The sequence below is a fragment of the Xiphophorus maculatus genome, chromosome 22 (genome assembly GCF_002775205.1).
Source record: "Xiphophorus maculatus strain JP 163 A chromosome 22, X_maculatus-5.0-male, whole genome shotgun sequence".
NCBI lineage: Eukaryota > Metazoa > Chordata > Actinopteri > Cyprinodontiformes > Poeciliidae > Xiphophorus > Xiphophorus maculatus.
In genome coordinates this window covers 20,565,272-20,590,744 of record NC_036464.1, presented here as the reverse complement: position 1 = coordinate 20,590,744, position 25,473 = coordinate 20,565,272, and the positions used below count along the sequence as shown (strand labels likewise).

The 25,473-nt window shown below is 37.3% G+C and overlaps 1 protein-coding gene across 7 annotated transcripts in view; it reads right to left on the bottom strand.

Moving 5' to 3' along the window:
* Positions 1–24,899, bottom strand: part of cep170 (centrosomal protein 170) — a 42,636-nt gene extending 17,737 nt beyond the window's left edge. For all 7 annotated transcript variants that reach the window (XM_023327554.1, XM_023327558.1, XM_023327556.1 and 4 more), the window contains exons 1-10: positions 24,795–24,899; positions 11,951–12,013; positions 11,220–11,359; positions 9,430–9,519; positions 8,366–8,444; positions 7,847–7,905; positions 7,555–7,765; positions 5,861–5,992; positions 2,305–2,484; positions 1,714–2,028 (exon numbers count right to left, since the gene is read on the bottom strand). In XM_023327554.1, the coding sequence (XP_023183322.1) occupies positions 1,714–2,028; positions 2,305–2,484; positions 5,861–5,992; positions 7,555–7,765; positions 7,847–7,905; positions 8,366–8,444; positions 9,430–9,519; positions 11,220–11,324 (1,171 nt within the window). In that variant the 5' untranslated portion in view covers positions 11,325–11,359; positions 11,951–12,013; positions 24,795–24,899. The remainder of the gene's footprint in view (positions 1–1,713; positions 2,029–2,304; positions 2,485–5,860; positions 5,993–7,554; positions 7,766–7,846; positions 7,906–8,365; positions 8,445–9,429; positions 9,520–11,219; positions 11,360–11,950; positions 12,014–24,794) is intronic.
* Between the last annotated feature and the right edge of the window lie 574 nt (positions 24,900–25,473).

Below are 25,473 nucleotides of genomic sequence, written 5' to 3'. Positions count from 1 at the left end.
TATGGGTAGAAACACAAAGCTAAAAGCTTCAGAATTACATGTTTTACACCAGTAAGTGCGGCTCTGGTTTAAATTAGCTACAAACTGTAAGAAATATAATGACTTTTAATACATTCTATATACATGCAGTCATAATGGGTAAAACTCTGACTTTGCGATTTGGAACGCTTTTATCATCTGAGCAAAAAAAGAAAGCAACATAAATATCGGTGATGACTGGGAGAGACAAAAGGAGACTAAGGAGATAAAATCAGTTCGTTTTGACCATAAGATGATAATAATGTATATCAGACTATCCGAAAATAACCATGGTATTATTTTAATTAAAATTCATATAGGCAAAATGGAAATCTTATTTCCATTTAACATCGTTCTGTTATTGATAAACCTGGATCTGCGTGAAGCTGACACTCTAGCAATGAAACATAGTTCTGCAGTACACTATAATAACCACAAACTTGTACAGCATTGGGAACAATGATGGAAGAAAAAGCAAAGTTGGCTGGATGTTATGGAGATTCTGTGTTTCAGGGAGATGAAGGAAATAAATCACATGCTCTGCACCACAACCAAACCTTCCTATTGGACCTTCAGCTGGAGAGTTTCCAGAGTTTCCAGTCCCCTGCGTCCTCTACTCAAACCATGCACCATTTCTTTGGGTCCGTATCTATTTATGTGTCGCTTCAACACTTTGTTGATTTAGGTTTAATGAAATAGCAACAGTGGCGTGGAGCAGCTTTAATTTCGGAAAGCAATATGAAACAAAGTCAAATAGGAAGCCTTAAAATGCCCTAAATAACATCAGATAATAAACTATATTATCAGCTTGTTGAAGCGGATGTTCTTGAAACATGTTTTAGTATTATCTGAAGGAGGCTTAATGGTATTTAAAAATGGAGATCTGACAGATGAGTTGAAATCTGGCTAAAAGACGATAAAGAGAGTCCTGCATAATAAAGTGGTAATAAAAATAATGATTGAAATTGGGAAAACTTAACCACTGCACAATGGGAAGGCTTCAGAAAATATTAAACATGTGGAATTAGTATAAAGCCAAACGATAAAAATTTTTTATAGTGGAGTGAAAAGGAGTTCATGATTTTAATAAAATGGCTAGTCTGTACTTCGTCCTGTAAAAAAGAGAGAGGTTTTCCTCTAAAAACTGCGCACAATCAAATCAGTTTATTGTGGACTGTTCTTCAATCAACAGAATTGGGCCAGCAGCACGGTCAAATGAAAAAGGACTGTGACTCAAAATGTCACACTAGCAGCATTTGGTCAAACAAAGTCCCAGGTAGAACTAATCCAGATAATGGCTCCTGCACAGTTTACAAAACTAAATCATCTAAACAGTTTGAACAAAATTTTCCAATCTTACCTAAAATATAAATACCAATGATGCTTCAAACACCACTATGTAGAAAGACACTTCGTACAATCTCACTGCAAGAACCTATAAACACTTTTGGGTAAAAATTTTTAGAAATGGCAAAAAGGCAAATTTCAAATGTTGGGATGAGGTTGTTTCTTATTGATTTGCAGAGACAAATAAAACAATTTACAAACTTAAAATTAATGTTTATTTTAGGTCATGATATAACTTTTCTGGCTAATCACTGATAGAAACCTGTTAGATAACAAAGCAGCAATGTTAGAGTCATTTTCTTGGTGCAAACAGAATGCAGAGACGTGTAAAAAGAGTCGGACCTGTACCTTTGAGCCTCTTTAGATGGACCGGGACGTCACTCTTAATGCTCTTGGTGCTCTTGCTGTCGTCCTCGGTGGACTCGGTGTGCACTAACGTGGGGTCGTTGTGAGCCAGCCAATCCGCCACTTTGCTCTCAGATGCCATCATGGCGGCCTGCAGCGTGGTGAGGTCCTTGCTTCCAGAGCCGCCGCTTCCCGCCGTGCTCTTCTTGGTGCGGGATCTGTGGTGGTCCGACGTGAACTTTGACACGTGGTCTTTAATGGTGACTTTCCCTGGAGATGTGTTGTCAAACTCTATGGTGAAGGAGGCGTGCCCTTGAGCTGTGGAGCAGACAGTGCACTTTCAACTTTGTGTCCCGTCGACAGTAAAAGTAAAGGCTGCTGACTCGAGCACTTTTAAACTGTCGATGTGCAGAATAATTGTGGCATAAAGACACTTTCCCTAATGCCATCTTGGTTACAGGGAAATACTGCAATAAAATAAAATGTGCTACAAACTAATCTTTATTAATATTGCATATTTTATGGAGCAAAAACATTAGAACTGTTAAGTGAGAATAAATATGAATAAACCCAATCCTCTAGATCTCTTTTCACCTGCAGTGGTGTGGCTCTGACTGGGAGCATCCTCTGTGTCCTTGGTGGGAATTTCATGGATGCCATTATTTGCCATGTGACCTTCCTTTGTGGGGACCTCAAAGTAACTGGAATCGAGAGCAGGGGACGCATGAAGGCCGTCCTCCTTTGATTTCTCTCCCCGACGCGCCTCCTTGCTCTCTGTGGTTAGAAAACAAATAAATGTATTCTTACTGCATTGTGACTGTTGTATTTTTTTTCAAATAACATATAAATACTGTAGCGTCAAAGATGGCTACTATGTTTTATTACATAAAGTAGTATAAAATTAAGGTAATACAAGGAGAAGGTCAAGTCAAACCGCATATGGACCAATTAAATTGAGGCTTGTTTCTGGATGGAAAAGAAGGATGGAGGAGGATGGACATCTGTCTCATTTTCGCTCACTGTCACTCAAAGCATAAAGTGATGGCGAGGCTCTTTAATAAGTGGAGCATTTATATTCTCATCAGTTCCTATTAACCAACAGAGCCTCTGATGGGACTGATTATGATTAACGACACTTTCAGGAATTAAAGGAGCCATCTGCTTCATTTTTGGAGGAAAACGCAGGAACATATGGCAGCTGACAAATACAGACAAAAAGACAGAAACTTTGTGCTAAATTGAATCATTTGTAAATCATTTATCTGTGCAATTCATTGTAAATTATAGATGCTTAAATTAAATTATGAATTAAATTAGGAAATGCGTCTTCCACTTTTGTTAGTTCAGATCAGCTTAGCTAAAAAATAAAGAAAATATCTCTGACATAATTACTGGTAGTCAGCATAAACCGTTAGGCAATACTGGAAAGATCCACAACATGGCTGACACCAAAACAAGAGGGACTCAAGCACCTTTTTAGAACTGCCACTGGTTGCTTTTTATGTCCATTTATTAAACAATTAAAATTATTAATGATATAAATTGTGATACCGTACTTTTTTTGTGAACCTGAAAACATGTTACAAAATTTATTACAGAATTGCATCGAGAAATAGGTTAGTGACCAGAATTGAACCAATACCATTTGAGTGGCCCCAACCAGTGATCAGTGGGTCAGAAACACAAATATCTGATCTTTTTCATATGCAAGCACTAGCAGTGCTTAAATTACTGTTAACAGTGGGTGGGTGGGGGTGGGGGGGGGGGGGCGAGTCAGATATTCAAACAGATTTTCAGTATCAGTAAGGTGTTTTTAACTGAAGTTAGGAATCTTCTATAAGGAAACAGTGAACAGTGTTTTCTAAGAAGGTGGATCAGCTTTTTACTGAGGCTGCTACAACACAGAGCTAGGCTTGCTGGCCCAAACAGACCACTCAGATATAAAATTAGTTGGATATAATCGTGTTACCTGATATAAATTGATTTTACACAGTGTTTCTGTATTGTCTTTAACCACATACTAAAAGTAAAAATAGCTGATCGTCTAAACTACATGAACATTCATTTGATTAATAAGTATGATGTTGGGGTAAAGTACAGTACATTAACCAACAGTGACTAAATTTTTCTATTTCACAAAATACTGAACAGATAGAGCAGATTAAATTAAATACCTTAAAAATCCTCCCAATAGCCGAAAGCAGGAAGGCGACAGCAAAGTAAAAAGTTGTGTCTTCACACCACAGGAGGTTGTTACAAACTGAAAGTATTTCAGCAGCTATATGGTTTTGAGATCAATGCTTACCGGAGGGTTAGCTAATGATTTCTGCAGGGTAAAGAGCAGTCTGTTAAGAATAGGTTTGTGTGTTTGAGTTAGGAGAAAGAAATAGAGTCGTTGCGATGGTGTAACCCAATCGGGTTTAGTGACAATACACATGGAGGGGGAGTTAGGGAGTGGTGACAACAGAGCCTTTTTTTTAACTCTGAAAGAGAAAAACACTAAAATAAAACTGACGTACACATGCTAGCAACAAAACACACACTGAAACAGAATCATTTCCTGTCCTTAACCTCTCACTTCCCCTTCACTACATTTCACAGGGACTGTGGAACGTTCATGTTATTTTTGAAACACCCATATCAGATAAAATCTCTTTTTAATGCAGAGGCTCAAGCCAAATACACCAGAGCTTTCCGGACACACGCTGCTTCACAGAGGCGCTCCAACATTTCATCATCTACACCACAGTTATTCGTCTAACATTTAATGCTGCTAGAAGGGAAAATAATTTCCACTCACCCACTCCCAAGGCTGACGTAGCCAGACCCATAACGCTGGATATTTGGAAAGGCTTCAAGGTTTCAAATAATTTTTGTGTCCAAATGTAAACTAATCTCCCTATGGACAGACAAAACTTTGAAAAAACCAACAAATCAGGACAAACTCTCTTAGGAGCTGGAGAACAAAGTCTTCCTTTACACGGCAGCCAAGATGATGCCAGACTAGCTCTGCAGATGTGCAGAGAGATTGGAGGATGCTTCAGTCTGCTCTCGTGTTTGTGTTATGATTCCACACTGGTCCGCTAACCCAGCCTGGCACAGACTGATTTTGATTCACTGAGCTGGTGTGGCCACTAATCCTGTTAAGGGGACCCCCTCTCTCTCTCACACACACACATACACTCATATTGTTAAGTAAACAGACATCCATGCAGACTCTGAAAAGAGGCTTTGTATTCACGTGGATGTAAATGATTATTAATACAAGCAAACCCTCGTTGCCCATCGCTGCCTGAACAGCAAAAGCAAAACTAGCTGACCTGACTTTGGTGAAGCAATTGTTTTACGACCGAAGAAAAACATATAGCACATTGCAGTGCATGTTGTATCTGTTATCTATAAAATAGTATTCTGTTGGTGCAAATCCACCGACACAGTGATTCATCTGGCCGATTATTCACCAGATTATTTCCCTTTCGAAATAATCTGCGAGATTATCTGGTAAAAAATAAATAAATAACTGAGAAAAAATGTAATAACATCCCAGCCATCAGTTACAATCCTGACTAAGTAACCAGGCTGCGGGGTTGATTCCCACTAACAGTGAACATACTGTCAAATAACAGCTCCACTCAACCTAGGGAGGTTAAAATTTAAAGATAAAGAATGTAAACGCATATAAAAATCAATAAAAGGAACAATTTGCTTAGAAATTCAAATCTTGTATCTTTCACATATCAGAATAAGAAAAAACTTGGAAATCTCCAAATATTTTTTTTAATATATTTCTTTTTTCTTACTTATTCAGACCAAATTTACAAAACCAACTTTCATACTTTTCCATGATATTCAAAACAATATAGGGACAGAGGTCTCACAAGTAATTTAAAAAAAAAAATCCTGGTCTGCTTCCATGAGAACTAGTTGCAATACCTTAAGTGTTTTCTGTTCAGCCTTTAGCGTGATGTTAACAGGAAACGAGAAACTTTATTGGCCGATGAGGTCATTGATTTAACACCTGATTTAATGTGATGTTAAAGTGTTGAGTTTGGGAGTCTTCCCAAATGACTTGAATCTTGACATCTTGGCAGACATATTTAAAATCCTGCTTGTGGACATGAGAGCATCTGAAAATCTTAAAAACTCCCACCTGAAATGGAGCCGTCGTGTTTTTTGGACTTGGTTTCTTGTTTGAAGGAGTTTTCATCGTCTGCATCTCCATCCCCCCACCATGAGGGCTGACCATACAGTGGAGTCCCACGAGGCAGAGCTGTACTGTCCCCTGAGACGAACATACACACATTTCAACAAAACTGCACAGTTGATTTTTTAAAGCTTCTCTAACCCATTGTGGAATAAAAATGAGCCCAACTAATGTTCGTGTGTAAGTTTATTTCCTCATTTTTGTATTTTGTATTTCAAACACTATTCCTCTCTCTTTCTCTGTTATGCATAAGTAGTGTAAATGTATTGTTACTGCATTAAAAACTTTTTTTTTTCAGGATGGAAACTGACAGGGATCAAACAACCTAAACAAATCTCTTTTCAAAGCAGATTTAAGAATGCAAAGAAAATCACAGAGTTTCTGTAAAGATTCTGACATGCTGTCAGTGCATGACGTCACAGCTTGCTTCACTGCTTCTAATTTTCTTCCTTTAGCCTCCGGTCCTTTAAAGGACCCCGTTATATTCAGCTGGTGTGACTTCAGTCACAGTCGTAAACATAATTACAGAGGCAGGTTGCCAAATCACATATCATTTTGTGTGAAAGCTAAAGAATGTATATCATGAGGAGTAATGTATGTTTGGCTTCCAGTAACAGTAAAATTACACATTTCAGTGGCAGACAGAGTAACACTAGCAGATGGGTGTAATACTGCATGTTTAGACCCAAATACTTGTAGAAATATTGTGCTTCTTATATTTCCTTCAGAAAAGCTGAGATGACAGATGGTTTTGCTTGTTAAATTCCCTCTAGCTGATTAATCTGTTCAAATAAACATATAAGCTCCATGTGGCCTTGTTTAAACAACTGGTTATTAACCTGAATCCCTGCTATCTCCATGCCCGACCAGTGATGGACCCTCAAATTAAAACTTGTCTTATTCTTTTTACAGGGCTCTGAATTTTGGAGGGCCACTGTTGTAAACAAGTTTTTTTTTCTTAATCTGTTCTGGTCAAATAAAAGCTATGGCAAAGTAAACATAATATTAAGGTTTAACAATGTAACTACATGTTATAGTGGCTATCAGGTCCATCCTCTGTAAATATAAGGGATGGTTGGGGGAATCCTGCTGTATTACAATCAAGTATCGCAAACATCCCAGTCGTGACAAGCTTAAAAGTTTTGTTTGTATAGAATGCCTCATAATGGTTGGCAACAGAAGTGAGCGAAAATAAATGTTTTCTAGGCAACGGGAAAATTTGCAATGACCCAGGATAGATGTAGAACAGCTAGTTAACTAGCAAGCAAGGGCATATTAGCAGCTAGTTACCAGTAGCCTCAACTGCCTCAAGGCACAGAATGAGGTAAACATCTCTGTGCATGGCTCAAACTTTTGCCAGACAGAAAAGTCCCGTGAGAAAAAAAAAGACCTGTGATACATTTATATAAAGCCAAAATAATAATAAAAATGTATTCAATTGTTTTTTTCCATCCTTAAAAAGACTATTTAAGACTTTTTAATGCTTGGGCACCCCGAAAGTACTAAAAACAATCTTTGTAGCACATTAAAGTCAAAGTGAAGCCAATGTTTTTGAGTTACAATTCAACTGAATCTCATTTTCCATCACCATTTCTGTCACCTACCCTATTTAGAGAAAACACAAATAATTCACAAGTTACCTTGAGAGTCCAGCGGCTTGGTCGACTGTTCTCTGGAGGAAGTGATCCCATCTGCTGCTCTGCTCTCCACAGACTTTGGAGTGCCGCCGCTCGGTGACTTTGGCGTTTTCGTTGGGGCCTTAGAAGGAGAATGGCTCTTGGTCGTGTTGGCCGTGGTTTCACTGTTGGATGGCTTCTTGCTGAGCTGAAGGCCACTGGTGAACTTTTCATGCTGAAAGGAGATTATGTTTTAATAAATGTGATGTATAAACATAACATAGAAATGTGAAAGGGACATGTTAGGTGTTTTCACCTTTAATGCTTCCTCAGGCACAGTGAGCTCTCCTCTCACCACCGTGAACAGGTTGGTATGTGAAACAAAAAGGTTAAGGAAATACTGATAACATTAACATAGCAATGAAATACAAATGCAAAATTGAATGTGGATCATGGTAAATCACAATATTCCAAACTTCATTTATTTCAGTAATTTCGTCAAAGAGTAAAACTAATACGTAGTACAGATATATTAATCATGGCGATATATATATATGTTGTGTGTCTTGTCTCTATGCTGTAACTGCGAAGTAATTTCCCTGCTGGGATGAATAAAGTAATTCTATTCTATTCTATATTTCTAGAGCTCATTTTTGTTAGCTTAGACGATCATGGCTTTACTCCAGAAATTCAGTTGGTCAGACATAACCAATAGCTGTAGCATTACTGTAAGAATGAGCTTAGCTATGCGACAAATAATCAGAATGAGGATGAGAATGAGTCCACTGGATATGTGAGGCTTCACAGAGTAGAAAGTGAAATAATGAAAGGATATCATATCCAAACCTCAGCTTGTCCTCCAATTTCAGCGTGATGTACATCTGCTCCTGAATGCGGACATCGTTTACAAAGGTCTGGAGAGAAAGCAGACAAAAAACCTGAAACTACGTAAACAGAAGAACTAAACTAAAAATCTTAAAACTATGTGTTTCTTTGGGAATGATTTGGTCAGTTAAGTTCTTTTATTAAATATTAAAAGAAGGACGGGAAATATGTTAAAATTAATACGCAATTAAAAGCACAAATTTTATTGTGATTTATCAATGATTCTTGTGTTAATAGCAAAAACTATAGTCATGAGGACTCAAGATCTTTGCACAATCAGCCATGTTTCTCTTTTTGTTTTAAGGTTTCGCTCCAATCTCTCCTTCTCCAGAACTCGTTCACCCTCGTCATGCTGTGGAGGCAGATCAAATACCACTAACCAGCAAATAAAACTCTCACATACTTCAACTTTTTTTGTACCAAAACATTCCTTTCTTTTCTCTAGTGTAATAAAATTACATCTTAAGAATTTCGCAGTGAAATGGTTTGAGAAAGAGAGCAATTGGCCAAACGTTTTACTGGTTAACCCATGTGTGGCAAACCTCAGAACTCCCACTGACTCAGCAGGGAGAACTTCCTCTGAATCAAGCCAAAGGAGCTGGATGGCTAACAGCACAGGAGGAAGTGACTCTGACTTCCTGTCTGAGAGGCTGAGAGGATGTGAGGGACACGGTGCAGATGTGTCTCATCTGGTGGGCTCTGACTGAGCTCTAATCACAATTTATGACTAATGCCAATGAATGGGTTTAACAGGGCAGCTGTGACCAACTTTTACTTAACTTTACTGTCAGAGGAGAAAGAAACCGTTAAGAAGTCAAATTAAGCTACCCAATAAACTTAAAGATGTGTATAAAGTAAAAGTGTGACATAAAATAAATTAAAATTTTCCACTTAAATCAAACTTCAGATCTTTCCAGATGAGGTCGGAGCTCGTTCTCTTTTTTTTTGCGTTTTCTTCTTTGATTGTTTTCATTAATTTTCCATTTTTTTGCACTTCATCATGTCGTTACTCACCCCGTTCAGACTTCCCAGGTCTTTCACTTTGTGTTCGTCAGTCCCCGGCTCATAGTTGATGACTGCGTGCTGCTTGTCTACGCTACGAGACTTTAAACAAAAAAGTAAACAAACGAGGAATTAATCCAGGTGGGACCCTAGAAGAAGACCCCTATCTAGCTAATCCTAATCATTGAAAGAAAAATCTGATTTAGATATTTCAAAATGTATCTTAGCTGTTGTATCATTAAGTAAAAATATGATGCCGATGGGACATTTTTACAGTCGCATCACAGATATTCACAATAAGTCAAAGGAAAATAGCAAGAGAATAAAACAGGAGATGAAATATTGATTTTTCTGCAGCTAACAGAGGCATGCCTATCAGCTGTTTAGAGGGTAAACTGTTTTTAAAACAAACACAGCGGCTCCCCTTCTGTATTTATAAGCCTCGGGTAGAAATGTCTAAATATGTTTCATGAACCAAATGTCACTGAAATGAAAAACACAAAAAGGAATCCAATGACTGGACGATGAAAGATCAGTTACTTTCAAATCTGCTTTGAGTTTTGTCAGCATTTTATTTTAAGGTAGGTCAAAGCCAATTCTGGGAACCGTTTCTCATCTTCAGTTCCCATTTCTCTCTTTGTTTTGTGGGGTTATTTGGTTTAACTGTGTGTTCTGTTTGTTCCTTAAAAGCCAGATTTTCTGAGCTGGAGAAATAGGTGGTAACACCCAACCTCGGTTTAGTGTCGTGACATTGTGACCTCTGCATGCTCCAGATGGTATGACAGGAAATAGTTTTTTGTGTATTTGGTGTATTTAATTTTTCTCTTCGAAGAGAAACTTTCTCTGTATTTATTAAAGTCCTTCACTTTTTATTACATGAATAAATCAACTTAACGGGTTTAAACACTGTTGGGCGTATTAAAAAAATACATGTGATCCATTGAGTAAGCAATACATTTTTATATTTGATTTGACATATTGCATTAGTCTGTGAGTGTGTGTTTGTGTTTTATTTGGTGCATGACACAGGAGCCTTTTTATGTTTAGCCATGAGATAAAGCCTTGGCTTACTGAAACGGTCACATGGGTATCAACTGCAGGCTGCTTAAAAAAAAAAACACACACAAAAGGCTATGAAAATGTTTTGTCAAAAAATCTAATACCAAATCCTCGCCAAGGCGGGATTTATTTAAAAAAAGAACAAAAACACAAAAAATAACGGAGTGGGGGAGAAAACTTTCAGCGAGATGAAACATAAAAAAGACTCATGATCTTTATTTGCTGGAAGTCTTCAAATTGAAATCCTCCTAGAAACCATAAAGCCAGTAGTGAAAACTTTAACAAAATAAAAACTAAATCAGTGATTATCTTTAAACATGTAGAGTGTATAAAAATGTTTAATAATAAAGCATCCTGAATGTTTCAATGATCAGACGTTTTATATAGACAGTGGGACCAGTAAGAACTGCGCTCAAATAATATTGTCCCAGTAGTTGTAAACACTCTACATGACTCGGTCAGATAAGATCTAACTCAAGAGGTATCTGCCCCACTTTCTATTATTAGTGCAGTGACCAGAGGTACACATGAGTGTACACGAGGTCTCTGTGGATGTATGCAGCTGCAACGACACATAACACACACATGCCTGCACACCCCCGCACGCACACACACATGTACACACAAAGTCCAACATTCAGATATAGAAAGGACTGTGTAAAGTCACTAATAAACTCAAGTAGTAGAAAAGAAGCGTCTCCTTTCTGTTTGAGACCAACAAAATCTTTATGAAGCGTTCTCACCTGCAGCATAAGCTCGCAGTCATCCCTGCCCACGAAGATCATTTCCCGGGGGAGTCGATGACGAGTTCCCCCGCTGCTCACCAGGAACCAGGAGGTCACGCTCATCTCTGCGCCCTGCTGCTGCCTCTAGTACACACCTCCTGAGACGAAGGCGAACAGAATCCGTGGGTTAATAATAAGATGGCATTGAGGAAAAATGCCATCATTTCACAGTATTTACACAAAGTGTTTAAACAAAATAGTATAAAACACTCAAATTCCTGATTTAAAACAAAAAGCAACAATTATTTATAAAGCAGTTAAAAAAGATAGTGTGGAAGCCTTATTTTAGCCAGCTGACAAGCAGTGTGAAGAAAGTACTGTGAACATTTTGCCTGGTATCTTATTAAAAGGAGTTTGGTACAACCGCACAAACTGTATAACGGACTTTTAGCAGATGATACAGGCCATGCTTAATCGAAATTCATATTATGTACTGCTTAGAAGAAGAAGTCAAAATCATTTAGTAAACTTAAATGTTACACCAATATTTTCCTATGTAAAGATGTAGGCTGTAAGAAACATCAGAAAGATTACGTTCAAATTTTATGACTATGTTGCAGATAGATAAAGTTAAAAAACAATGCTTCTAGAAAGAAAAAAAATTAAAGATTCAAGATACACTGCAACAAAATGTGAAAATTTTGAGAGATTTATATGATGGATAAATTTCCATGCATTTTAGTACAAACCTCTGGTCCAGGTGATAGACCACAGCTGAGAGACCACTGGCTGTGCAGCAAAGCTAGGCCATCCTGAAAAAGATAAGCAAAAACAAAATCGTCAGACATCTATTCCCATAGGAAGGAACATGCATTACACTAGATTTTTTATTATTTTATTTTTGTTGTCTTTGTCTCCGGCTTCATTTTCTCAGCTGGTTGCTGGAAGTAGGTTAAGTGGGAGGTCTGGGTAGATCCTTTCTTTTTCTCTGCCTGCTCTGATGACTGCCAGATGTTTGAGGAGGAAGTGATGTAGGAATGCTAGCAGGCCTACCCATCAGCGAGTTTATTTTCCCTCCTCTCCAGACGGGCTGGAAAGGAGGTCAGAGCCAGCCTTGGTTACTTTCTAACTGTCTAGGCTTGAAACAACTAATTTAAACAGAACTAACTCCTGCCAAAGTGACATGAACTGTTTACAAACTAACTTCAAGTGTGGCTTAGAGTAACTGTTGCTGTCTCACTGAGCAATTGGGTGTAAAATATACCACTACTGGCATCCTGTCATAACTGCAGTTTCCATGCTGTCATAGGACAGCAGGAGAAGTACTATCTGAGCAAAATGGAGAATGTGTTATGAAACTTTCTGCATTTAGCCTTTATGTTGAACTTTTAAGCGGTTTAGACAAAAATGAATTTTAAAATGATCATTTCAGAGCTCTTTATCATCCTTTCTAGTGACGCTAAAATAACAGGAACTCTGTTATGAGTATAAAGTGCCAAGAAAAAGCCCATCAGAGGAAGAATTAAAGATTATTGAGCTAAGCTCTTGATCTCTTGACCTCTTAAGTACTTAGTATACTAGCTCAGTAATCCCCTGAGGAAAATTTTAATCAGCTACACACTTCACTTCCTTGCATGACAAAGTTAAAAAAAAAATTACAACTGAATCAACAGCTGTCTCAAATGTAAAATGGATCAGCTTTTTAGCCCAGTTACCTGCTGTCCTGCAAATTTAATCAACAGGAACTCTATCGAGCATTTGATACCACCTGAGAAAAATGGAAAACAACATCTAAATATCCTGACAATATCTAAGATGCACTAACAATGCTTTGATTTTTTTCTAAAGACTATAACCTATAAAGGGAAAAAAATGCTACACCATCTCAGATGGAAGTATGAAGAAAATTAAGAAATGACAAGGTTCTTCTCATTCATGAATCAAAGCTTATGTCCCTAACCCTTACCTGAGTCTTCTTAAACTTAAAAAGTCTGCATAAAAATGTGTACTGTTCTTTGATTCATATATCGACAATAGATACTGGGGGATGTTGGCTTTTAAACACTTATTGAACAGAAAAAAAGAAATCACTTTCACTATTACCGATCACCGGTGAGAGCCGATAAATGGAACATCGGCAGATACCGTTATCCAGAAAAATCCCATAGTAAATAGGAACCAATTGCTAGCATTAAAGTAAACGGAGTTTTAAAAGATACAATGAAATAATGCTCCACAATCCCAGCCAGATGGCTGAAAGAAGGTTACTATGTTTATTTGCACACTTTCACTCATTCAGTTGTCTGTGAATAGAGATGCACCAAGCAAATATTAATGTCTGCATCAGTCAAGATATTGAAAAAAATAAATAAATTACTGCGTATCAGTGACAATGTTCCTGATCCATAAGGGTATATCTATTCAATTTAATTCTATGGTTTGGGATCTGAGGGACATCATACTTTATGATTTTTTTTACATTATATTTAGAATTGCTAATTGCACTTTCTGAACCATTTTAAAGAAGGTTTGCTACTGTTTATTTTTACATGTTAGACCAAAGTAGTCAACCGATAGTTTTAGTTTCTTTATTATTTATTTTGCATTGGCTGTTATACCCCTAATTGCACTGACTGAACAAAGTTGGGTTGTTTTTAGTGTTTGACCAAGTTTGTGAAGCTATTGGTCAATTTAAGTGTGCTGTACAAACACAGAATTATATTTGGTACTCAGTACATTTATGTCTGTGTTTTAAAAAAAGATAAATTTTAGGTCAATTCAGCACTATATTTTTCTGTATCGGATCGATATCGGCCGATACTATACCTCAGATATCTGTATCGGTATCACAAGCAAAAAAAAGTGAATCAGTGCATCCTTTTATGTAATTTCTTGTAGCATAATATGAAGAGTCAAGGTGTAGAAAGAAAGGAGTACCACTCTAATACAAGCCCAATAAGTCATGGTTACAGTGCGTGTTATCTGTTTATTAACAGATTAAATGAATAATGTTCACAAACAAACAGAAATATTGCAGTTGCTTTGGAACAAAACAATTCTATTCTTCTATATCAGAAATAGAAGAAGCTTTGCTGGAACAACACATCAGGCTCAACAGCACTGGCATTACACCACAGCTATGTGTGGTTTCCCTCCCAAATGTAAGCAAACCATCAGAGAGCCTGCTGACTAAATAACTGCAGCACACTCACATGGAGAATGCAAAGTTAACAGTCTGCAGCGGAGGAGCTGCAATATGGTGCATGCCAGCCTTCTGGTGCCATTCAAACAACCTCTGACTATCACACATGAAAGATGTGGCACACTTGGAGAAAGGCAGAGGTTGGTGTGATGAAGGGAACACAGCTATGGGGAAATCTACTTTAAAAATGCCTCTTTCTGTTCTTAAAGTGTAGCTCATTTTAAAACAGCTAATCCCTAAAACATGAATACAAAATAAAATGGAAAATTATTAGTTATTAGTTTTTCCCTGGGCAATATTTTAATTTATACAGAAGAAATGTTTTAAAATGACAAAAATGCCATTGGGCCTCTGTGAATAACATATTAATGTTGCTTTGCTTTTATTCTACAATTGCTTAAATTGTGATGCAAAACTAAATGTTGACCCCAAATCAGTATATTAAGACAACTGAAAATAAAAAATGCAATACTCGCCACAAAAAAGATGTTTAAAATGCCTTAAAATAAATTCATCTTTATTACTGTGGCAATATTGCACTGAACTATGTACAAAACCACAACGCTAAATTGGGTTTTTAATTCCTCTTAATTGTTTTATTAACCCCACCTTTGTGTGGGTATGGCCCTATACTTTGATTTCTTTTTGTGCTACCATTGGTTGTTGGTTGGGGGCCACCAAACTTTATTCACAATTTACTAAGATGTCAAGATTTGTGATGACATAAATTCAAGAATCAACAACGTTCCAAGCACATTTGGTTGAAGAAAAGCCCACATCAGCATCACATCTTCCACAGGCTTTTTTTGCTTTACACTAAACGTACCTGAAAAACTGAAATCAGCATCTCATCTGACCAAAGCGTCTGGTCCCAGTTAAAGTCAGAGTAGCTTTTTACAAACTTGCTTTTTCTTAGCATTCCTGCCAGACTGATTGGAATGTAGATGGGGCCTAATTATTATAAATTATTAGGTTTCACCGATCCAAAAAATATAAATGAAACATAAATGTAAAAAGTTTCAGTTGAATTATTAGGGTTGTTAAATATGATTCTGAAAGAAACTATTTAACTTTGTACTAGACTGACATATATTTAAATGAAAAAAAGTATATTTTTCTGTGTGAGATTATGCAGCTAAGCATCTTTATCATGAGCATCAATAGATGTGAAGGGCTCCAAGTGCAGAAAAAAAGAAGAAGCGAAAAACATGCAACTCATCACGCTGCTTCAGCAGGATTCTTGCTGGTGATAATAAACAGAAACAGTGACTTCATGTTATTGGGAGGAATTTACCAGCCCCCAGAACTGCACTAATACTATCTCCCCACACACTCAATGAGGAATGAAAGAGCAGGATTATTCCAAGATGACTGAATTCTTTGTGCTGAAGAGATAGCAGCAGAGAGACAGGAAGAATGTAAAACACTTCTAGTTGAGGACACTCATCTTTTGATCCACTGCCTGTGACCAGAAACTGTTCTTAAATACAGCTAAACATTTATTTTAAAAAAGGCAACAACTACAGAAAGATTGTGCTTTCATAACTAAATTGGATGTCGAGTAGAAATATAATTTAAAATATAAGAGGGCATAAGAATCTTGACCACTTATTAAGAGGGTGAGAAGAGAAGGAGGGGTTATCAAGCAGAGGGGAATAATCCTTTATCAACCCTGACTGATCACACTTCCAGCTGTATTTCCGTTGTTTAGTGTCAAGTTATATAAACACCCATCTGTTCTTTTGTTGTTTTTTTTTACTTTTTGAATCTCTTCCCTCCATTCTAAAGCAGCCAATCACAATCACTAACTGGGAAACAGGAAGTGATGTCCATATTTACAGTCATCAACTGCAACACAGGGCTGCCGCTTTCCACGTAGCATCTGGCGGGCGTTGGGATCCCACCATGATGCAACAGCTGGGTAACGGTCACAGGCACTCATCTGCTGTTTCCTATTAACTGTCCAGTTGCCGCAGCAAGACTCAAACGAGAGTCACATCACAGACCAGGACGAACGGACACACAGATGCTTAGCAGAGCGCAGAGAGAGAAAAAGACAGTGGACGGATCATGGCTCATTCTCTCGTCACACTCATTTCAACTTGGTCTTATGATGAGAGCCATGATTAGCCTCAGTCAGGGTGGGGCTGGCTGTCTGCATGGAAACATCTCACTGTAATGACAATAAGCCCACTTGATAAATTCAAAATTTAAAATAGGTATTCGCGGGGATAATTACTGTAATCTGTTACAGTACACATATCACAACTCATTGAGTTGTGATATGTGACAACATATTTGAGCTTGGTGATATCTACCAAACTCAAAAAACAGACCTTTGTGGGAATCAAACTGAAAATACTTTTGTTTAAATTAATTATATTTTTGTGTCTAATGGGCTCTTCAAATGGAACTAACTATACATGCCAAAAGGAAATTATTTCTGTTTTTACTACTGCAGTAGTTATTGTACCTACTGAAGTAGAAAATGTTGTGGACACTGGGAACATTTAATGGTAAAATAAACTTGGTTTCTTGAAATGTACATCTCTATATATTTGATATTTGTTGACAGAACAACAACAAGAAAATATTTTGTACTTAATATTTCCCGCTTAAAAAGACAATGCATTTAAATTTTTGATTAAAAAAAGGGAATTTTTTTTACAAATTGCCCATCTGAATTGGCTTCATTTACTAAAGAAAAAAACGATTTGGACATCTAAGGCTAAGCAATCTAAGCTTTAAATAATGAAATGAGGGGATGGATATGGAAAATGGAAAATATTTCCATATCCTAAATTTCATTTCTATATTTATCCAGAATAAAAAAATGATTAAATCAAATGCAATAGTTTTCCAGACTTTTCAAGAATGTGTGGAAGTCATTTTGCTGACCAATACCAACTTCTGTCTTTCACTGAGATCAGACCTGCCAATTCACATCTTGTCCTAAAGGACTATAAGACATACTTTGTGTCCATTTTGTTGGTGTGTTGCAGGTGCTTTGATTGAGGTGACCACATAAAGTTATTACTATTCAATTCAATTTAATTTCAATTCAGTGACAGTAGACAATCCTTATTAGCTTATTTATGTTGATACTTTAAAGAGTATGTCCTTAATTTGATCTGATATCTACTAAGCTCAAAAGCAAAAAGTGCAAAATATGTTTGTTGATGAGTTTATGAGCTAATAATAGTGAAAGTTTCTGGTTATGATGCAGTTCGTGAACAGGGAAAAACTGATTCTTTTTTGTGTGCTTAACGTACCCCCTGTGGGGAAATTGGCAGATTTCAGCCAAATGATTGGTGCTTCACTACTGAAAAGTGAAAAAGCTCCCCCTCAGTCTGCCCTTTTCCCTCAGCGTCACTTATGTTAGGCCAGTCACACAAGCATTTTCAAAATGAAATCGATAAGTAATAGGCAAGGGACCAATCCTGTGACCTTACAAGAACATCTACACACCCGGAGGGTTTCAAAGTACAATCAAGAGAACAGATTTACAGTAAGACAGTGAACTCTGGGCAGGGAGACAGACAGACAAAGGCTTCTCCAGTCCCCCACGGCTCTTCTACAGATTTACAGACATGAAAGTGTACAGCACCTATTGTTCCTCTTTGAATGAGACAAAGAAATACTGGCCAGAGCTTTTCAGTGATCTGAACCAGGTACTTACCAGGCTACATTTTTTCAATTCAGTGTGCTGGTCGTTCCCAGTATTGATGCAACAATGTCTTATGAAGTAATATTTTATTCACCTATTAAGTTTTTTATGTTGCGGGTTAAAAAAACAATTTCACAGAGGCAACAGGAAATACAGACCTATAATATACTGTACATGACAATAAAATGATTCTTTCATGCTCTTTCTGATACTCCACTTTCAGGAAGTTCTCACAACATCGCTCCTCTATTAACTCTTTAACAATGTCTTTACCAGCGCTGCACTGAGAAGTAGCTCATATAATGAGCTCAGCAGATGTGCAGTTACACCAGGTGTTTGCTAATTGCTGCGGGCTAGTCTGAAGGAAATGAGTTGGGAGTCGGGAAGGAGAGGTGCTTTGTGAGGCGGAAGCTATGGGAGATTAAAGGATTTCTCAAACATGCATGAAAGAATCAAAGCAAAACTCCAGGTGTATTTTTGATGAGGGAATAACATAACATAATGTAAAGCTCAAAAGAGTCGATTTTACACAATACTCCCCCTTTAACATATGTAAGAAAAGTGTTAAGAAACTCTGAATCTGCAAGTTACGAAGGTCTTTCTTAAAGTGATAACACAGAAGGCAATTGGTGTTATTTACCACCTCATGATCCCAGACATTATGACTCCACAACTGCAGAGTAAGAGACAGTAACAGCGAACTAGCCATACAGTTGCTGCGCTGATAAAGAGAGCGAGAAAGAGGTGGTTTTTAGTTGTACTTTAACAGTTTATCCCTTTGATGAGGAGCACAGCACAAAATTAATAATATCTACATGTCCAAGTTTGATTGAGTTAACTGAATTATTCTACGGCGGCAGCGCGGCTATGCATCACATGTAGAAGAATAGTCTTTTTGCCCTCTATCGTTGTCCGCATGCGCGAAATTTCCTTATGTAAACAATAACATGCAGGGGGTCTATATTTGTAAATCTGATTATGATTAAGTCAGTGCCTCACCAGCTATGAACCTCACCGCACGTCACTGGTGTGAAACTATAACAACAAATAATAAGAGGCTGTCAGATGAGGAAGAGACCACCTTCCTACTCAGTTGAAGTCGCTCATGTTGCAAGTGATATGATTTTCTAAATCTGGATGGAGGTCAAATGTCACCACTGAAACATAACACTTCAAAACAAAACCAAGAGTATGAAGATAATTATTGATTCTATAGAACCTTTAATTCAGAATTCATCCTTATTTCTGCAGCCACACCACAACTATGCACCAACATTTATCTCCTGCGACTGGACTGAACTACTACGGAGAGAGCTAATAAATCATTATGCTGTCAGGATAAAACCAGGAGTCTCTTAACCCTTGGCTACACAAGGGTATATATAGCTTTATGTGTGTTAGCGTGGCTATTAAATCCAGCATGTTAGTAAAAAAAAGGAAAAAAAGTCTAATGCAGCAAAACAGAGCATATGGTGCAGAAAAGCGGTATCACATGAACAGTTGGCAAGTGAAAACAAATCAGCAAACACCTCCATTTAGCCAGCATCAGTCCTGCCTGCTCCATTGTTATACCAAACACAATCCAGCAACCCCCTTCTGACTCTCCCACTGCCTTAAGACATAAACCCGCCACATGCTCTGAGATCCATGTGTTCAAACTGCCCTGCAGACCAACATACGCCCGTTTACAGTTCATGGATCCTGAGGATCGTACAGGAATATGATCCAAAATGTAATACACATTCAGGCAAAATGAAAGCAAAAACAAAAAGTAATTTTCTTCTAAACATTTTTAGTGGAACAGCCACCCGTATAAATAGGCGCTCGTGATGATGAAGCGCTCATAAAAACTATGTTATTAATATTCCATGAGAATAATGAGGCACATGTCCTGCAGCAAAGTCTTTTTCTCTTCATGTGATTCTTTCTCTGAAGGGTGTGTGCTTAATGATTCTCAGAAAAACATACTGAAAGACACGATTTCTTTCCTAAAACCACACAAAGCATAAAGAATATTTGGGATAAAACAACACCTTCAAATTACTAAAGTGATAAGCAGTGGTTATTTTTAACCCCTGAATAAATCTCTTTGTTGTGGCTGCCCATTTTCACACAAAAAATGTAGACAAATCCAGTTTCTTTTTTAATACCAGTGCCACAATTAGTAACACTGCTAACATTATAGGTAATCAAAACATTGTTTTTCTTCATATGTTGTTTTTTCAGCAGCTTACAGTATTGGTTAATTAGTTATCCATGATGTCTTTGTTAGATTAAAATATATGTAAATAGGACATGACACAAATGCCAATTTCTCTAAACCACTCTTCAACATGGGCAAGACAAGAGAACAAGTCATTAAAGTCCAGCAGAGGTAGATGTTTCAATCTTTCTAGGTCAGAAAATAACTTCGGTAAGATTGCTACTCACCGAACTTGTCCAAGAATTTGCTGTTAGAGAGCCTGAACACATGACCCCAAACCATTTAACTCCAGCAGTTTTTTAACTTTCATTTTTGTAAATGATTAAAGTGTCATATTTAACTATTATCCTATATCCTGTATCCTATACTTTATAAATATGACATGAAATGCTTCAAGATTAAAAATTGAACATCAGACTCTGCTGTATTTGTGAAGTTTGTGCACACAAACAGGGAATCTGGTTCCGCTTTTTGTGTAATTCAAGTGAAGCAGATGTGCGTTGATCATCATAAGAGAGGAAATAACTACAAGTCAATCTACAATAAGAGAAATAGTTACAACTTTGAAACCAAGTGGAACAGTAACAGATATAGGTGGATTTTTATCTTGACACCACATAGTGCGGAGGGTGGAAACTGTTGGAGAATGTCAGCAAATATGGCTACAACAAGTGGTGGATTAAATAACATTTTTACACACATCACTATGAGCGTTTCCAATGTGTGTGGTAAAAAAAAATTAACTTTGATGTGCATTCAGAAGGCTCTTTCTTAACTCATTGTTAATAAACTGTTGGTTTGCATTACATTTGTATTGTATATAAAATCAAATTTAAACATACTATGAATAGGATTGTGACGCTACATTAGATGATTTGCTGTGCTGGGTGCTCTTGTGGCTCTGCAGTGCTCCTGCTGAGTTGATAATGACTGACCCGTGGCGTTTTTACAGAAACATTAGTCTTTGACTGCCTCAGCCAAAAGTTGATTATGGCTCCTACATTTTTACCACCCAGAGCAATAGCCTTGGCACCGGATAAAAATAGTCAACTCTCTCATACTGAAATCCACACTGCCACTTAGGAGGAAGGAGAAGAAAAATAAAATAAAATAAAACAGAAATGTTAGCATAACAAGACAATCAGGGGTTGGCAGAGAGGAAGATGGGAATAGAATCTGCAGAAATGAAGATCGATATCTGCTGTGGAAAGCACAGCAGATAATAAAGGGAACTCAGAGGGGAGTAGAGACTGTTACACCCTGAAACAGATGTGAAGAGTAGTTCGCTTTTATTCTTTTTTTCCCTCTCCATTTCTAAATAATTAAATCTCGAAAAAGAAAACTCTGACACACCCCAGACATTCAATAACAAGGGAGAAACTGGTCATCATGTATATGAAGAACTTTAAACTCTCTTCTTGTTTTCTTATTTATTCGTTACTACTTTATAACTTAAGGCTTGTCTACTGACCAGTCTTTATTCTCTTGAGTGTGTCTGCACACATCCAGCAGCACCAACAGGCTACCTGACTCCCATAACCTTATTAATGTTTCCACTCTGGCAGATTACAGAAATGAGATTTACTGATATTTTTAGCCAAGGACTCTGCTAGAACGTGTTTAAAAAACGCCTTGAAACAAATGGAACAGAGTCACATATTAAATTCCAAGCTAAGTTGTTTTCAGTCACAAGTAATGCTTCCCTTGCCACTGAAGCAAAATGAATTCACTTCCTAAACTTCCTACTATACACAATAGCCATGGGCAGGCCGGACGACAGTCCCCAAAGACGTCCTAACTACACTCTGGAGAAGAGATGCACTATACTGTACATGAAAACTCAGCTCTGTGGTCAACAGATCTAAGCAAGTTAGGACAAGTAAAAAGACACATTTGTTCAACAATCTTATGCTGCACATCATCATCGTCATCATGAGATTTCCAGTTTTCAGGGAAAATAAGCGAGAGACGTGAAGCTTTACAGAGGGAAAATAATTGACATTTGTTCTGTATGTTAGCTGGGATTCAGTAACCGGGTAATGGCCACATAGGCTGAGGTCTAGCTGCTTCCTCTATGAGACCGCAGCTACAGTCCTGTGACACTGACACAGTTTTCCTTTGAAATGCGGAGGCCTTTGGAGCAAACCGGCCAGCCAGCAGCCACATTTACACAGACGGTTCTCAGGAGGAGGGAAAAGGCAGAGCAAAAGAGAATATTGAAAGGAGAGAGCAGCTGAGGCAGCCTGCATGGTAGCGTATGCACCAGGAAGGTTTTTGAAAAGTTGTAGTTTCAAAACAATTAAAATTTTCTGTCGTACCATGCTTATAGTTCAAACTTCTTTTGTAGTAACGTAAGACAGAGTGACGAGAGATCTCACTGGATCAGGGTTCCTACAAGTTTCAGTAAATTATTTTTAAATCTTTTACACCTTTTTAAGAGTTTTTTTAAACACATGCATGAACTACCACAAAATAACAACATTTAATGGCTTTAAAAACTATATTTAACTTATAAATTTGAGCAAGTTCCCTACAACTATAAACTTACTTGTGGAGAAACCAGTCTATTCGTGCAATCTTTTTAGCATATGTAAAATATTCAAATAAAATGCCTCATGTGAGGATGATATACATAGGGTAGCTCTGTAATGGTCATATTTGACACTGGCTGGCGTTTGCAAAGCAACCAATCCAGGAGAGGAATTAATTTCCTTGCTGCTGATTGGTTGTACCCAACACCAAGACAAACACTGTGAATGTTAGTTTCTACTCTTTCCACTGTGCATATCAGGTAAATTTGATGTTGGTTCTAAAACAAAGCTAAACAGGAAGTTCTAGACATTTTTATCTTTTTTATGTTAGTTCATATTTCACCTAAATTAAAACATAATAATAAATAAGTGCTAAATCACAAAAAACAGCTGGGACAGCAAAAAATGTAAATTTAAGTACCATTCTTCAGACTACCTATGTCTGAGATATTTGGTGACATTTGCTGTTTAATGCGACTTGTAAGATTTAAAAATGTAAAGAGATTAAATAAATATCCACAAAGTTTGAAAATGCTAAGACTTAACTTTTTCCAAAAAAAGAAAACTTTGTTCTGGAAATGGAAATAATGAACACAATTTTTTTTTTTCACTAGCTGGGTAGACTACACACTATCCAGGTCCTATCTTTTCTACAAAGTCTAAGAGGAATTACATTTCTTATTTAATTACTGTGAATCCAACACATTCTCGCATGTCTACCTAAAATGTGCCACTCAATTAATATGTTGTAGTAGTTTAGCAGCTCTATGAAAAGGATTGGTTTTCTTTTTTTAAGCAATTGCTTTTAGATCATGTTATAGATTTTTGTTTGAATTCTAGTTTTATATCCTGAAACAGTGATATTTTTATCCTGCTGGAGAATCTGATAGCGGCCTCTACTTCATCCGCACCTCCAATGGCTCACAACCAAAACAACTGAACTCTTGAAGCAGAGGGGTGAGGAGTATTCAAACTCTCTGATATGAATACAGCTCTGAACACAATATGCAAACAGCTAACTTTAATGACTGGCATTTAACTGATTTTGGGGTTTTTTTTTTACACACGTTTTATTATTTGCATTAAATTCACAACAATGTGAACGAAACTAACTAAGAAGCAAAAAGGACAGCATTACAGTTGAATAATCAATTATTATAATTAATTACCAGAGTAGTTTGTTTTTATTTATTTTTGGAGATGTGATGATGGCTGCAAAAAAAACACACACAAAAAAACAACTAACTGAACACAAAGAGAGGGATGTATGTAGGCCATTAACATCTGCCCCACGAAAACAAAGCCACTACATTGGTGGAGGAGGAGGGGGTCCGACATCGGGACACAGTCTGCGATTTAGTTCGTTCATATTGAACGAACTAATAAGATTTCCCCTCGTAATGCACATTGAAAGCATACAGACTCGAAAACAGCTATCTGGTTCCAAAAACATAAACAAAGCGATTCAATGTGAACGACCTTCATTGATGTGCATCTTGTCTCGGCGACCCTCCCAGCGCCTTCTGAAGGATGCAACTCGGGAAAACAGTGGTTGAAGATTATAATATTCATCAGAATAAAAGAAACGACCAAAAATAAATGTGTTTTTTTTAAGAAGGGGGAGACTGGGTCTCTTAACAAAGGTGGATCAGGGAGCCATCCAGCCAGTTAGCCGACAGGGAGTCAGACCAGCAGCATGTTTAAAAGATATTTCTCAAGCTTCCTAATTATATTCGAGCACCCATTTCCATAAAGCTTTAAAGTAAGTAAGTTTACAGCGTGTCAACTCCGGGAATTTTCAATTGACACCGAGAATCCTCTGAAAACCGGAGATGTGCAGAAGAAAAGCTGAAAATCGACTCTTTCTCCCTTTTTTTTCTCTCGGTCGTAAACTCCACGTGAGTGACGGTAAACTTTAAAGCTAAAAGCCATTTTAAAGCTGCTTATTGTACTGTTTTCTGAATAAAAGTCAAGTCAACGCTTCACTTACCCTTTTCTTTCAGCTGCGAGTCGCTGTTGAAGGTGTGTATAGAGCCCAGCCCTGAGTGCGCTGGCCTTCTCTTCCTCCGTTGCTCAGCAATAAGCTACTCCCCTGAAAATAACGGCGGGCGCATCAAAATGCAGGAGAAACTAAATACTGTTTCCGGTCCTTACTTTCAAAATAAGACCTAAAAGGAAATAAAAGAGAGAATTATTCCTGTGCACAATGGCCCTCTTTCTTTTACCTGTTTTTAAAATCTGGTTTTGCCATTGCACCCAAAAATGAGAAAATACAATTTTATTATTTTCACAAATAGAAAAAAAACTTTAAAATTCAGCTCAACTGAATTTTAAAGAATATGTTTCGTGTATAATAATCTACTTTGGGTTTAATTTGTGTAAGTATTTTATATTTTGAGGCAGAGATAGCTAGACGCAGTCCAGATTCTTGAAGAAAGAGTAATCCTTAAATTAGACGCTGAATTGGAACTTGTAAGCAAGATACCAACTTCAGTCTGATTTATCCAGCACTATGCTCCTTACACTGTCCATAAAAAAGATGATGGGAGGGGACTCCATCTTCATCGAATAAACATGCTAACAAGCATCAGAAAAGTTGATTAAGGATTTTTAACATTTAATTTGTCATTTCATCATTCCAATGAAATCGGTAGGTACATGTATCTTAT